We start from the raw sequence: 12931 nt of genomic DNA on the forward strand, positions 1-12931 counted from the left end.
TGTTGTAATCGGATCGTCCGCCGAAACACGCCACAGCAAATGCTCCTGCATGAAACGGAAGGGCTGCGTGCAGCGGCATTCGCTGCTTGCCCCTCTAGCTTGCACATTCCACATGCATGGGCACCTACCTGCAGTGTAGGCAGAGTTGTGCATAGATGTGTGCGTTCATGCGTTCATGCGTGAGGGAGGGAAGAAGGGGCAGGAGGAGGGGAGAGGGCAAGGCCTGTACGAGCTTTTCGTTTCCGTTCATGGATGCGCAGTGTGCCGACAGAAGCGGAAGGGGGGAAAGGGAGGAGGGGGAGAGAGGGTTGCCAAAAGTGCGTATGACGTGACTTGCTTGATGTGCTCACCCCTTTCTGCGCTCGTGTATATCACACCCTCGGTGTAGGGCCCTGTAATTCTGGCGTGTGTATGTGTATGGCTGTGTGTTTGCTTGTCTGTCCGTCTGTCTGTGCATCGGAATGTGTATCTGTCTGTCGGCGCTTTGATTGCGATCTGTCTGTCCATGTGCAGCCTTTATGCTCGCAGCTCAAGAAGATGCAGCAGGCTTACCGGTTAGCCACGCGGCAGCTGATGCAGAAAGCGATGCATGCAAGAGCCTTGTGGAAGGCGCCTCAAGGCCGATTCTTCTCCACCGATGCAGAGTTAGATGTGGTAGTTGTTGGTGGGGGACCCGGTGGCTATGTTTCCGCGATTAAAGCTGCACAACTTGGTCTGAAAACAGCATGCGTTGAAAAGAGAGGCACTCTTGGAGGTACATGTCTGAATGTGGGCTGCATCCCCTCGAAGGCGCTGCTGAACATGAGTCACAAGTACAAAGTAAGCCTTCTGGACTGGCTCTCCATGTAGACGAAGAGGGGGAGAACGTTCTTACGAAGGCGACGGGGGAGAGGGAGAAAGGGGAAGGCATGACAGCATTCATTCCTGCGCCTTTTCTACCGCTAGAGCCGTCTCCGACGTTTGTGCGCTATCATCTTCGTGTATATATATATATATATATATATATATATATACATATATGTATATACATATAGATATACATCTATATACATATCTGTAGATACACATATGCATATATATACATGTGTATACATATACATATAGATATATGTTCCTCTATCTATTGGGTATGGTTCAAGAGCTTTTTCTGCTTCTTGGGGGCTTTGCTGGCCTTGTGCATTCCTAGAGGCACATGCTGCCGTCCAAGAAGTCAAGCGAGTAGCAGAGAGGAAGAGCAGAAATTATGATCTGCCTGCCACCTTTCGCTGATCACTGCGATTGGGAACCGTATCTGGCGTCTTCTAGCTCCTGCAATCTGTGTTGGATAGTGTTCGTCTCGATTTCTTTCGAGCGTTACCATGCGTTCTTCGAGACGTCTTGAGTGCTTTTGAGCATTACCATGCGTCCTTCGAGACGTCTTTTTTTGAGAAACGCTTTTCTCCCCGTTCTTGTTGTCTCCCCCCCTTCCCCCCCTCCCGCCAGACTTTCCGACTTGTGGAGGTGCGAACGTTCGTCCTTGTCTCTGCTGCCGCGTGAGTGTAGGAGGCGTCTTGCAATTTCGAGCGATTCGGCATCAAGGTTGGCTCGGTGTCTTTAGACCTGGCTGCAATGCAGAGTTACAAGAACGAAATCGTGGGAGGCCTGACGCATGGTATCGAAATGCTTTTTAAGAAAAACGGAGTACAATATGTGAAGGTATGTATGTGTTGCGCCTTGCCTTGCCTTGCGTTGATGCTGATGAAGATGATGCTGTTGTTTGTGCCTTCTCCCGAGGGGCAGCAGTTTGTTTGGGGGAGGCAGACACCAGGATCTGGAGCATCAGCAAAACGGCATGCTGCCCGCTAGACGCGGGAAAAGAATATGAGCGGCAGCGTTTCTGAGCAGAAAGAGAGAGGACTTCCAGCAGCATTTTGTGCTGACAATGTCGCCTCTCCGTCTCAGGGAACAGGCACACTGGCAGATGCTCACACAGTCAAGGTGCAGCCTATCGAGGGAGAAGGAGGGATGCCTAGTCTCCTCAAGACGAAGCACATCATCCTGGCAACGGGATCAGAGGCCTCTCCACTCGTAGGAGGTGCCTTGGAGGTGCGTGTGTTGCTTGTCGCGGCAAAAACGATTGCCCTAAAAAATCACTTTGACACTTTTTGGAGAAGGCTATGAGCGTTAACCTTATCAGCGAGGAGTGGCCGCATGTTAAAATTTAAATGTAGTATGTGTATCTCGATATAGAAATATATCAATGTATATAGATATATATCAGTGTATATATATATCAGTGTATATATATATCAGTGTATATATATATATCAGTGTATATGTACATATCAATGTATATGGACATATCAATGTACATATATATATATATATACCTGTATAGACTTTATCCATATGTATAAAATTTGACTTGGATATATACTGCATAGTCATGTATACTGCATAGATGGAAGTGTGTTTTCCGCGATTTTTGCGGCAGTGGGTTGAACGCATGCAGGTGTGTGCTGCCTGCTCATTCATAGGTTGACGAGGAGACTATTGTCAGTTCGACAGGAGCACTGGCTTTGCAACAAGTTCCGAAGCACTTGGTGGTAGTGGGAGGAGGCGTCATTGGACTGGAACTAGGCAGTGCATGGCGAAACTTAGGAGCCGAGGTGACCGTCGTGGAATTCTCGGAGAAGATCATCCCTTCCCTTGTGAGGCAGGCTCCACAGGCATTTTGCAACGCCTTCGCTCTTTCTGTGATGCGCCTTTCGCGGAGGAATTCTGTGTGTATTTGTGTGTAAATGTATGCGTGCGGATGTATGTGTGAATGTGTACGTATGTATGTGTGAATGTGTATGTATGTATGTATGTTTGAATGCATTTGTGTATGTATGTGTGAATGTGTATGTATGCATGTGTGAGTGTATGTATGTATGTATGTTTGAATGCATTTGTGTATGTATGTGTGAATGTGTATGTATGCATGTGTGAGTGTATGTATGTATGTATGTTTGAATGCATTTAAGTATGCATGTGTGAGTGTGTATGTATGTGTGTGTGAATGTGTGTATGTATGTTTGTATGAATGCATGTATGTGTGCATATGTGCATGTGTATCTTACGTGTACACATACACGTACATACACATACATACACATATACATATATATATATATATATCTATGTGTTACATGCATACATATGTACAAATGTTCGCGTTGTGGGGCATGTTACAGCGGCATTTCCGTGTTGTTTTCACTGCGATCGCCTTGCGAGGCCTTCCCTCGCTTGCTTCAGCCCTTGACGTTAGTGGGGTGCTTGGTGTTTATTTCCTTTTCTGGTATGCGCGTGAAGAGGCACTCTTATTGGTTGACTTTTTTTCTCCCTCGTTTTGCGTTTTTCTGTCTGCAGGATGCGGAGGTGGGAAGGGCCTTCCAAAAGCTTCTAGAGAAGCAGGGAATTAGATTCATGTTTGGCACCAAAGTTGTTGGATCTGAAAAGACCAGTGACGGTGTCAAGGTGTCAGTCGGTACGCTTTTTGAGCATGCATAGCCAAGATTTTACGAGGATTCGCTCAAAGAAAGCATGCATTGTGCTCATGCGGTCTTTCCCTGAGGTGTCTTGAACCTCCTCCCCCAGGCCCCTAGGCTTTCCGCTGTTTTCTCTGCGTAACACTGTCACGCGTTTAAGAAGAGAGACGCATGCATGCAAGGGAGGATTTTTATCTATCTCCGCGGTCTGCAGCGTGCATGCCTGCATTGCGTTCGCAAGGTGGGATGGTGTGTGGGAAAAACTGCTTACCCACACACTACCCCACCAGCGCCAGCAGCAGCACGAGGGGTGACGTCTCTCTGTCTCTCTCTCTCTCTCTCTCTTTAAAGTCGCCATGCTAATGTCTTACGCGTGGGCGCACATGCATGGCGTTCTGTGCTGCTTTCTTCTGCTGCCTCTCAGAGAACGTCAAGAGTGGAGCTGCTTCCCAGGTGCGTGGCTTCGGGAGCATGCGTGGGAAATCCAAGGGGAACTCGGCATGAAGGAAATTTTTAATTAAAAATGTGCTTAGGGGCGTCGAACCCTCAAAACTGCGACAGTCAAACGAACTATATGTATATATATATGTATATGTATGTATATGCATGTATATATATGTCTCTGTCTGTCTCGCTGTATGTCACAGTCTTGCGTTGCGCTGTGATTGGGAGCTGCCTGCCTGTTGCTGCCGCAGTTGGAATGCGACGTGGTGCTTGTTTCAGTCGGAAGGCAACCATGCACAGAGGGTCTAGGGCTCCAGGAGCTAGGAATTCGTCTTGACAATGTTCGTAATCGAGAGGGGGTAGCATTCTGTGACCTTCCTCTCTTACCTTCCCTGAGCATGCCTTTGCTTTGTGGCTTTCCCGCTTAGTGCACTATCGTCGGATATAGCCGTCTTTTTTGTCTTGAGCCTCCTTCTCTCTCGCCAGTTGCTCGCCAGCTGCCGAGGTTCTTCATAGGACCCCTTTGAGAGGCGCATGCAAGACGTGCTAGCCGTCCGCTTGCGCATGTTGGCGTATTGCATGTGGCTATGGACGTGTGGCTGCTGGTCTGGTGTGCCTCTACAGAGGGGCCGAGTGGTGGTAAACAAGCAGATGCAGGTTCCGAATTTTCCTCACATTATGGCAATTGGCGACCTTATCGAGGGGGTATGTATGTGTGTTCTGGCACTCTCTCTTCTAACTGCCCCGTCTCACCCAGTAAAAGCGCATCCCTGTATTGATGCATGCTTTTTAGGCATCTCCTGGATAGCGTTTTTCACTTCAACTCCTGCAAGTGTCTATTTCAGCAGCACACCCGCGTTTGTATTTGCTCCTAATGGTGTGTGTGTGCTACCTTTCCCGACTGCAAAGCCCATGCTTGCCCACAAGGCAGAGGAAGAGGGCATTGCCTGTGTCGAGAGGCTGGCGGGGAAAGGCGATGGCACTGTCCACCACGACACGATCCCCGCAGTCATCTACACCCATCCTGAACTTGCAGGCGTGGGCAAAACAGAGGAGCAGGTGGGTGCATCGTGCTGACACACGTGTGCTGCCCCCATGCATGCGTTGTTTCCTCTAGAGCCGGCACTGTGTCTGTCTGTACGTTCTTGCCAGTACGCTGCGGAATAAGTCAAGGTAAAGGCAGGGGATCCTTCTGCCTTAAGTAGGAGCACATTTTGTGGTGGCTGTACGGGCGGTGTCTCTGCAGCTCAAGGCCGAGGGCGTGGCTTACAAAAGAGGATCTTTCCCGTTCGTCGCAAATAGCAGGGCTCGTGCGACAGGCGATTCCGATGGTAATGATTTATTTTTTGTTTTTCTCGCTTGGCCGCTTATGATGCAGGAGTCTCTGAAGGCCTTTTCCTGTGCACTCGTTACTTGCTGAAAAATCCACATGTTTGATTCCGCCAGTTGCTCTCCGCGTGAGATGCTGCTGTATGGACACCAGAGGGCGTTACTTTGCGCTACGGCGCCATCCTGCGTCGTTCTACCTCCGCCTTTCTGCAGGTATCGTGAAAGTATTGGCGTGCAAAGAAACTGACAAGCTGCTGGGAGTCTGGATCCTAGGCCAAGGAGCAGGTACGAGGGCGATACTCTGTAACAGGTCAACGCTTGACGTATGCGGCGCTGCCTATTCGAAGCGCATTAAGCCTTTCTAGCAGCAAAAAGTAGCTCCTCTCTCAAACCTGCGGCCGTACAAGAACGGCCGAAAGTGCTTGCCTGTAATTTCTTTGCTCCAGGAGAGTTGATTGCTGAAGCTGTGTTGGCCATGGAATACGGCGCAGCAAGCGAAGACTTGGGGCGTGTGTGCCACGCTCACCCCACCCTCTCTGAAGCCTTGAAGGAAGCATGTATGGCTTGCTATGATAAGCCTATTCACATTGCTTAGTTGCCATATGCTTGTTGGGCGGACTTTTTGAAATGAGATGAGCCTTTGTTTGAGGTCACTTACACCGAGGTCAAGATCTCCCTCTACAAGCTCTGTTCGAGTCTTTTTGTCAGAATTAACACAGGAGAACGGGCCTGAGATAAGCCACGGATGGTCGCCATGGCTGTAGCCAAAAAAGCCCACAAGAGTCGTCGTACATTAGTAGTATCCCTGCTATTAATGGAGGTGATGGATGACTGGTCAGTAATAGCGAGAGATAGGGGTAGTGGAGTACAGAGTGTAGCGAGCTACCTAGCGAATCATGGAAGCTGTGTGGACATGGCCAAGAACCATCGATGCCTGAGTTGCCCTGGCTCCGTGAAGGGCGGCACTTGGCGGAGTGTGAAATGCCATATACGTATAAATGTATACCAATTTGGTAGGTAGAGATATTAAGCCGCCTCCACGGTGCTCTATGTCGGCGGAGTACACCGATGAGGCTACCGTCGGTTACCACACACTTTTCCCGCCCATGTGGGTGCGTCTTCGTTAGCAATCTCTAGCTTTAGTCTTTTCCTTATGTTTATGCGAACTAGAGAACATCAAATGCCACAATTATCCAGTGGAGTCGGGAGGTTTTCTGTGCATGTTCTCGCCAGAGTGGCTAACATGTCTGTTCCGGCGCCACTGGAGAAATGTTGCATTACTAAGGCAAAGCTTTGTTGAAGGGTAATGAGCGCATAAGAAACTTGTGGCTACTTCAAATCTTACAGAAACTAGGGTTCGAGTTGTTCAACAGACGACAGGGGGGCCCCTGCGAGCAATCTGCATGCACTGCACTGAGTGCCTGGCCGTAAAGAAGAAAATCCACCATTAATTTCATCTTTCGTCATCTTAAGTTTTCCAGGCGCCTCTTTTATCGGGCTTAGCTACGACATCGAAAGTCAGATGGGATTCTTTCAGATCTCGCCTAATTCAATCTAGGCCCCTGCATTGAAAAATGCAACACGCCGAAACGTTGAAGCAATACCCCGTTGATATTTCTGCAAAAGCAACCGAAAATGGGTAAGGCTGCCTTAATCGCACAAGTAGAACAGTCACGCAATATCACAGAAATTTTTTCGGCACGCTGAAGTGGGCACACGTCCACCACACCGAATTCATTGAAAGGACTTGTTGAGTACACCACCTGAAATCTGCACAGGACGATGAAGTTGTATTGTCGTTGCAGCATACCCTGTAATTCGACTCAGTATAAACAGCCGGAAAAGTACTCATTGTTCAGTGAAGGAGATTTTGACACCCGTTGTGTTGAAACAGGCGCCTTACAATGCTCGCCTATACTCGTCCCATCACATCATTTCCTCTTTCTGATGAGATGTGTGCTTCAGCGAAAGCTGTTCGCCTTCCTTCGTCTCGCCCTGAGCGAGTAGACATATGCATTACGCGTCCTGACGGCGGGAAGTTGTACGGTGATCTCTGGTGGCCTGGCATCCTAAGAAATTCAGCTCCCCGATTCCCCCACTCCGAAAGCCCTTTTTCTTCTAGTGTGAAGTCTGTATCGGCGTCTTCTTCGGGGAAAGATTCTGAGGGGATCGACGTACATTCCAACGATTCATACTACACAGCAGGGGGAAATCCCATGGTGGTATTTGTACACCAGTACTCCATCATGGGTGGCAGGGGGTACGTAAGTCGGGTGTACCTACGGAAAAATACACATAAAAGTTCTGGGAGGGTTCTCTATTGCATGTAGACGTAAATTAAAGCCACTCGTCGTATCTGAAAAGCGTTTCTTCAAACTGTTGGATTAGAATGGCTGTTGTAGCAAGAATTCTCCTTCGTTTCGAGGCTTTAGCGGCACCTGCTCTTTTAAATTGCGACTGATCTCCAGGGATACCAGAGTTCTGATGAGCCTCTCTTGAAGTCGGTGCTGTGTTTGCAGCTGCCTCCTAAGCGGAATCGCCAGACTTTTGGCACAAAGAGGTGTACCGGCAGTCACCTTTGACCTCCGAGGAGTCAATGCTTCTTCTGGCTGGTCCGACTGTTAGGCGTTAGAAAGCTTAGTGTTCATCCAGAGCATGAGCGTTTAGGCTGTATGTGAAAGGGCTTATTTTTATGTGCATGTTTTTTCCTTCTTTTGTTGGCATAGTGCGTTTAGTAGTGTGCATAGACTCCCTCTACCTCTCGCATGCTAAGCGAGCGCTCTACCATTCGAACTCAACGCCCTCGTAGGGGCCCTCCACAGTGTGCAGGAGATTAGGTGTGAGCTTCTTGAAAATTGCATGTCTGGCTCATGCTTCTTGGTATTGCGCATCAAAATACAGCGCCATCCTATTGGCCTTAATTCTGGCCTGTCGCCGTGCTTTCAAATCCAATTAGCCGGAAAACTCTGCAATCTCTCCGACTTCAGCTTTAGGGCTTTGATGCGTAGAGCGTGCAGGAAGACTTTGGCTGGTCACAAGGAGACTCAAGATGTTGTTGCCGTATGCTCATGGTGCGTTAAGGAGCTAAAAGCGTCAAGCATTGTTATCGTCGGGTCGTCTGCGGGAGCCCCCATCGGAGGTGTGCTGTGAGAGGGAACGAAGTATAGCGATTCGCTTTGGATGGGCAGTCTAGAGCTACTTGCTTGCAACGCTGAGCACTTCAAGAAGGCTTGTCCACGACAGACTCTAGCCTGTATGGTGACTTTGGCTTTTCTTTTTGCGTTTCGCTGGGTCGGTCCTGTCCGAATGGCTTGCATGTTTTTGCTGAGTGCATGCTTCTGCTTTCCATTGCTCTGCTTGCTTTCCAGTGTACTTGTGTGTGCTTCTGTTTGCTGTAGGGAGCGCTATAGACTGCTTACACGAGATCAAAGGATTTGTGGGGATTGGATATGTCTTTGGCTTCTTCGCCTCAATCATATTTGGGTACAAAATAGCTTATTCGTTTGCTGATATCGCTCAAGGCCTGCAAAATGCGCATGGATAATTGAGTTTGGAATCGGCGAAGGCTGTACAATACTCTTTTGCCGTCGCCCCGTTGATTGTCTGACATCCCCATTTTCCATTGTGCTGCTGATTATGCAGCGGTCACTATAAGAACATCCTCCAGTCCAAAAAGCCAAAGCTACTCATCCATGGAGATAGAGACGGTTTCACATCCACCTCCACCTTTCTTGATTATTTCAACAGGTGCGTTTGCCTCCGACTGCGTCTGGATCCTTACTCCGTACTAATTTCTTTTGCTTTACCCTGGCTCACTTTATTATAAGAATTACACTAGTGTAATGACCCAGATCCTGTTAGAATGCGCTTGCTTATTCCTCAAACACCCACGTCCCCTATCCTTCGCATCTGCATGTTCATACAATTAGCTTGAGATGGGAAAAGCTTTCAGTTACTGTAGCTGACGATTTGATGGTAAATATTCGTCTTCACCGCTTCGGAGAAAGGCTACTTTGTGCATGCCTTCCTATCTCTCTTCGTCTACGGTTTCCTACAAAGATACAATGTGCTCCAGCGGTGTCCGCAGGACAGAAGGACCTAAGGAAATGCGCATAATCCCAAACGTCGGACATTTTGAAATGGAGGTACAGCTTTCTGCCTTTCTTTAAGCCTTATTGCCGCTTTCTACGCATTCGTTTCTTCCTGATGTGACTCAGCACATTCCCCCAGCCTCCCAGAGCCTGAAACATCCTGTTCAGGCAACCGCCCATCAGCCGTAGAGTTCTTTTTCTGTGGTCACTACAAGAGTAAGTGATCCATTGCGTCGGATTATCCTTTGCGTATGTTACTGTTCCTCACTGCTGTAGGGCCCTGTGTATGATTCCTATATGGCGAGCCAAATCCTCGAATTCATAGAGAAGTACCTCACAACAGGAGAATCAACGAGAAAAGATGAAAAGCTTACAAATATGATGCCTTCTACCGGAAATGGAGATCCACCTTGTAGCCCAGGCGTTAAGAATTGAACGAATATGCAAATAAATAAAGCCATTTCCTAGAAAGGCAATACCCAGAGAAGGCAAGCTAGGGAAGGCGAGAAAATTAGATGCGAGACAGGAAGCGGTGCCAACGTGGCACAGAAGAATGAGGCTAGAGCACAACGGATGACAAGGGAATATGTAGAGGCATTCAGGTGTTGATAAGCGCAGCCCAACAAAAGCCTTCAGTGTTAGGGGTCACGTACAGACTAGCCACGATTGTCAGAAACAAAGCATGAAACCGCCAACAATGTTTCTCCTTGTGTTTTCAAATTACATGCCCAACCCGATGCGCAGCAATCCATTGTTTACCTACGAACCCTTCGAGTTTAGGCAGCTTGCAAGAAATTCGTGCTGCAGGGGAGCGTCGCATGAACTTCCCCTCCACCTTGTACATTGCGGTCATACATACCAAGTAAAGGTGCACAGGAGCGCGTATCGTTTCGTCACTTAGGTTTATATACTCTGCGAAGGCGGGTTTGCTGTTCCGGGGAGTGAAACCTAACCAGCAGCATTTCCTACGGGTACAGGACATGAGGATCTTGGGTCTCTTCACGAGGGATCAATGAGGATAATAGACTCCATTATAAGTGGAGAACTATCTTTTAGTTGCACTCAAGTTTTTGACTTGTTTGATTTCAAATGGGTGCCACCAGCGATCACTTCACACGGCGACTGAGTGGATGCCTTCCCCAAATGGGCAGCTGTGCGGGTGCTTTATTGTATGCTCCGAAAGGGTGTTTACCAACTGTTCTGAACATTGAGGCTTTTCACAGTCGGAGATAGGCATCCAGTAAGCCTGACTGCTCTTCAAGGTAGTCTAATGGTGGGTGTTTTACAACAAGCGCCACGCTTCAGGCGGAAAACACTTAATTACTACCTGTTTGCCATAACAAAGCAAGTTCTGCCGGCTGCTTCGCTGGTATTGCGAAGCCGAAGATAGGAACGCGGAATGAACCAGTATGTGCTTAGCATGCACCCACTTTTCTTGGTGTGGGTTTGCCTTGGGAAAAACAAAAATGGCAAATACCACCTTCAAACCAGTCAAACTGAAAATAAAACATGCCAGCAGTGAACTTGAAAATAACCGTGTAAGCAAGATATGCAGTCTGTTGAAAGCTGCGTTGCATTTGCTTTATCGTTTCATTTCTATACTTTCAGATGCCATGCTGTTTCTACCCGTGTCCTACTTACCGCATCACAATCATAACCTTCCGAGGAGACGTTGCTTACTTCGTCTTGCTTGCCATGTAAACTGCGAGATCGACTAGCCTACACGAGTAACCCCATTCGTTGTCATACCAGGAAACTAGCTTCACAAAAGTTTCATTTAGCATAATTCCCGCCTTGACGTCGAAGATGCTGGAGCGCGAATCGTGAATGAAGTCCGCAGAGACGACTTCTTCCTCCGTTATCCCCATAATCCCTTTCATTTCATTCTCGCTGGCGTGCTTGATTGCAGCTATAATGTCCTCGTACTTTGCGGCCTTGTGCAGTTTGCATGTTAGATCCACGACAGATACATCTGGAGTGGGCACACGAATTGCCATGCCCGTCAACTTTCCTTGTAGCTCAGGAATGACTTTTCCGACTGCTTTTGCGGCTCCTGTGGAAGCAGGAATAATGTTTGAACCGGCGCATCTGCCTGCTCTCCAGTCTTTGCCCCCTTTTGAAGGGCCATCTACAGTGAGCTGGTTGGCTGTCATGGAGTGCACGGTGGTCATCAACCCCTCGACAATTCCGAATTTATCATGAATGATCTTCGCAAGGGGAGCTAGGCAGTTAGTGGTGCAAGACGCATTGGATACCACTTTGTGCTCCGGATTGAACTTTGTGTGGTTCACTCCCATCACGTACATGGGAACGTCATCTTTGGGAGGAGCGGATATCACTACATACTTTGCTCCTCCCCCGTGTATATGGCCAAGAGCTTTTTCTTTAGTGGTGAAGCAGCCGGTCGATTCACATATGATATCCGCCCCAGCTTCACTCCACTTTATGGCAGCAGGATCTTTCTCGTGGTATACGCGGATCTTGTGTGATCCTACAACCAAGTGGCCCCCTTCTTCCCTCACCTCCAGAGGACACTTGCCATGGACCGAGTCGTACTTCAGCAGATACACCATGTAGGACAAGTCCATGAAGGGATCATTAACAGCCACGATAGACTGAAATACAAACATGCAGGCGCAAACAGAGTAATACATGTGGCGTGCGCACCAGAGATAAGGATGTCCTAACGGTGAGTAGCTCGAGTGTGAGGTGTGTGGTGCCCCGAGAGCGTCAGGGGGAATCGGCATATAGATAGGTCGAGTGGCACTACTAAGCGTCATCTTCGATGGCGAATTAATGGTTCACGCAGAAAGAGCAGGGAATTAACATTTCTAAACATTGAAAATGTCCTTGCTGTCCACTCTACGCACTGAAGATATGGCGAACAAGATCAGAATATATCAACGAAATTACATGGATAAGTGCCGTTGAGAGATAACACGACATACCACATCTTTTCTCTCCAAAGCAGAGCGGCAGACAAGACGACCGATTCGGCCAAAGCCGTTGATTCCGAGTTTACACACCATGCTGCTGGAAAGTGCTGCGATCAGTAGAGACTGCGGAAAAATGAGAAACTACAGAAGTGAGGTGTGCTTTAAGAGTAGAAACTCAAAAATGAAGTGAAAATTGCACTCATAACATGGCTAACAAAAGGAACTGCGAGTGTGCCGATGCTTTCTACTGCTACCTGGCACCATCTACGTTAACGTGCGGCATCGGGTGCCTACAGGTGCTGTGCGCAGGATATCTTGTTTTCCTGTCTCAAGCCAAATGCACAAATTTGAGACGCCTATTTTCAGTAGCTCTCGTACTTCTTATCAAAGCTCGGTACTAAATGGAGACTTTTGCACATTTGAGAGTTGCCCACCGCGAGTATCGGTGCCGTCCGTAGCACCCGGATGGGCACTGCTTCAGCGCTCGAGTAACAGCAGGAATGGCAGTTCGCTTGGCAAGTGTGTGTGTGTACGTGCGTGTGTGTTTCCGCTTACGAGTTTGTGTTTTGTACTGTTTAAGATATAGATGAAAGTGTCTCTGCGCGTTCCATCCTGTTTTTTG

At 48.2% G+C, this 12931-nt stretch overlaps 3 protein-coding genes across 3 annotated transcripts; 2 read left to right on the forward strand and 1 right to left on the reverse strand.

The window, feature by feature from the left end:
• The first annotated feature begins 585 nt into the window (after positions 1–585).
• Positions 586–5877, forward strand: LOC34617459 (dihydrolipoyl dehydrogenase 1, mitochondrial). The gene is made up of 12 exons (XM_026338600.1): positions 586–819; positions 1543–1695; positions 1942–2085; positions 2517–2690; positions 3391–3508; positions 3934–3962; positions 4205–4294; positions 4578–4658; positions 4863–5012; positions 5200–5284; positions 5496–5567; positions 5729–5877. Exons 1-12 carry the CDS (start codon positions 586–588, stop codon positions 5875–5877), a joined length of 1479 nt encoding a protein of 492 aa, XP_026194385.1.
• A 979-nt stretch (positions 5878–6856) lies between these two features.
• On the forward strand, positions 6857–9808 carry LOC34617460. Its single transcript, XM_026338601.1, has 8 exons — positions 6857–6921; positions 7177–7542; positions 7802–7894; positions 8300–8421; positions 8681–8765; positions 8925–9029; positions 9370–9427; positions 9650–9808. Exons 1-8 carry the CDS (start codon positions 6857–6859, stop codon positions 9806–9808), a joined length of 1053 nt encoding a protein of 350 aa, XP_026194386.1.
• Positions 9809–11049: 1241 nt separating this feature from the next.
• On the reverse strand, positions 11050–12402 carry LOC34617461 (glyceraldehyde-3-phosphate dehydrogenase). The gene is made up of 2 exons (XM_022730833.2): positions 12322–12402; positions 11050–11988 (listed from the first exon to the last, which is right to left on the reverse strand). The coding sequence occupies exons 1-2, from the start codon at positions 12400–12402 to the stop codon at positions 11050–11052; spliced, it is 1020 nt and encodes a 339-aa protein (XP_022589647.2).
• Positions 12403–12931: the final 529 nt, after the last annotated feature.

This window comes from Cyclospora cayetanensis, unplaced genomic scaffold (assembly GCF_002999335.1).
Source record: "Cyclospora cayetanensis isolate NF1_C8 unplaced genomic scaffold, CcayRef3 CcayRef3_contig_28, whole genome shotgun sequence".
NCBI lineage: Eukaryota > Apicomplexa > Conoidasida > Eucoccidiorida > Eimeriidae > Cyclospora > Cyclospora cayetanensis.

Coding starts and splice junctions, on each gene's coding strand:
- LOC34617461 (XM_022730833.2), bottom strand. CDS start 12,402: ATGGTGTGTAAACTCGGAATCAACGGCTTTGGCCGAATCGGTCGTCTT. Junction 11,989..12,321: donor CTTTGGAGAGAAAAGATGTG/GTATGTCGTGTT, acceptor TTTGTATTTCAG/TCTATCGTGGCTGTTAATGA.
- LOC34617460 (XM_026338601.1), top strand. CDS start 6,857: ATGCAACACGCCGAAACGTTGAAGCAATACCCCGTTGATATTTCTGCA. Junction 8,422..8,680: donor TGCGGGAGCCCCCATCGGAG/GTGTGCTGTGAG, acceptor TGTTTGCTGTAG/GGAGCGCTATAGACTGCTTA. Junction 9,428..9,649: donor TCGGACATTTTGAAATGGAG/GTACAGCTTTCT, acceptor TCACTGCTGTAG/GGCCCTGTGTATGATTCCTA.
- LOC34617459 (XM_026338600.1), top strand. CDS start 586: ATGCATGCAAGAGCCTTGTGGAAGGCGCCTCAAGGCCGATTCTTCTCC. Junction 1,696..1,941: donor ACGGAGTACAATATGTGAAG/GTATGTATGTGT, acceptor TCTCCGTCTCAG/GGAACAGGCACACTGGCAGA. Junction 2,086..2,516: donor TCGTAGGAGGTGCCTTGGAG/GTGCGTGTGTTG, acceptor GCTCATTCATAG/GTTGACGAGGAGACTATTGT.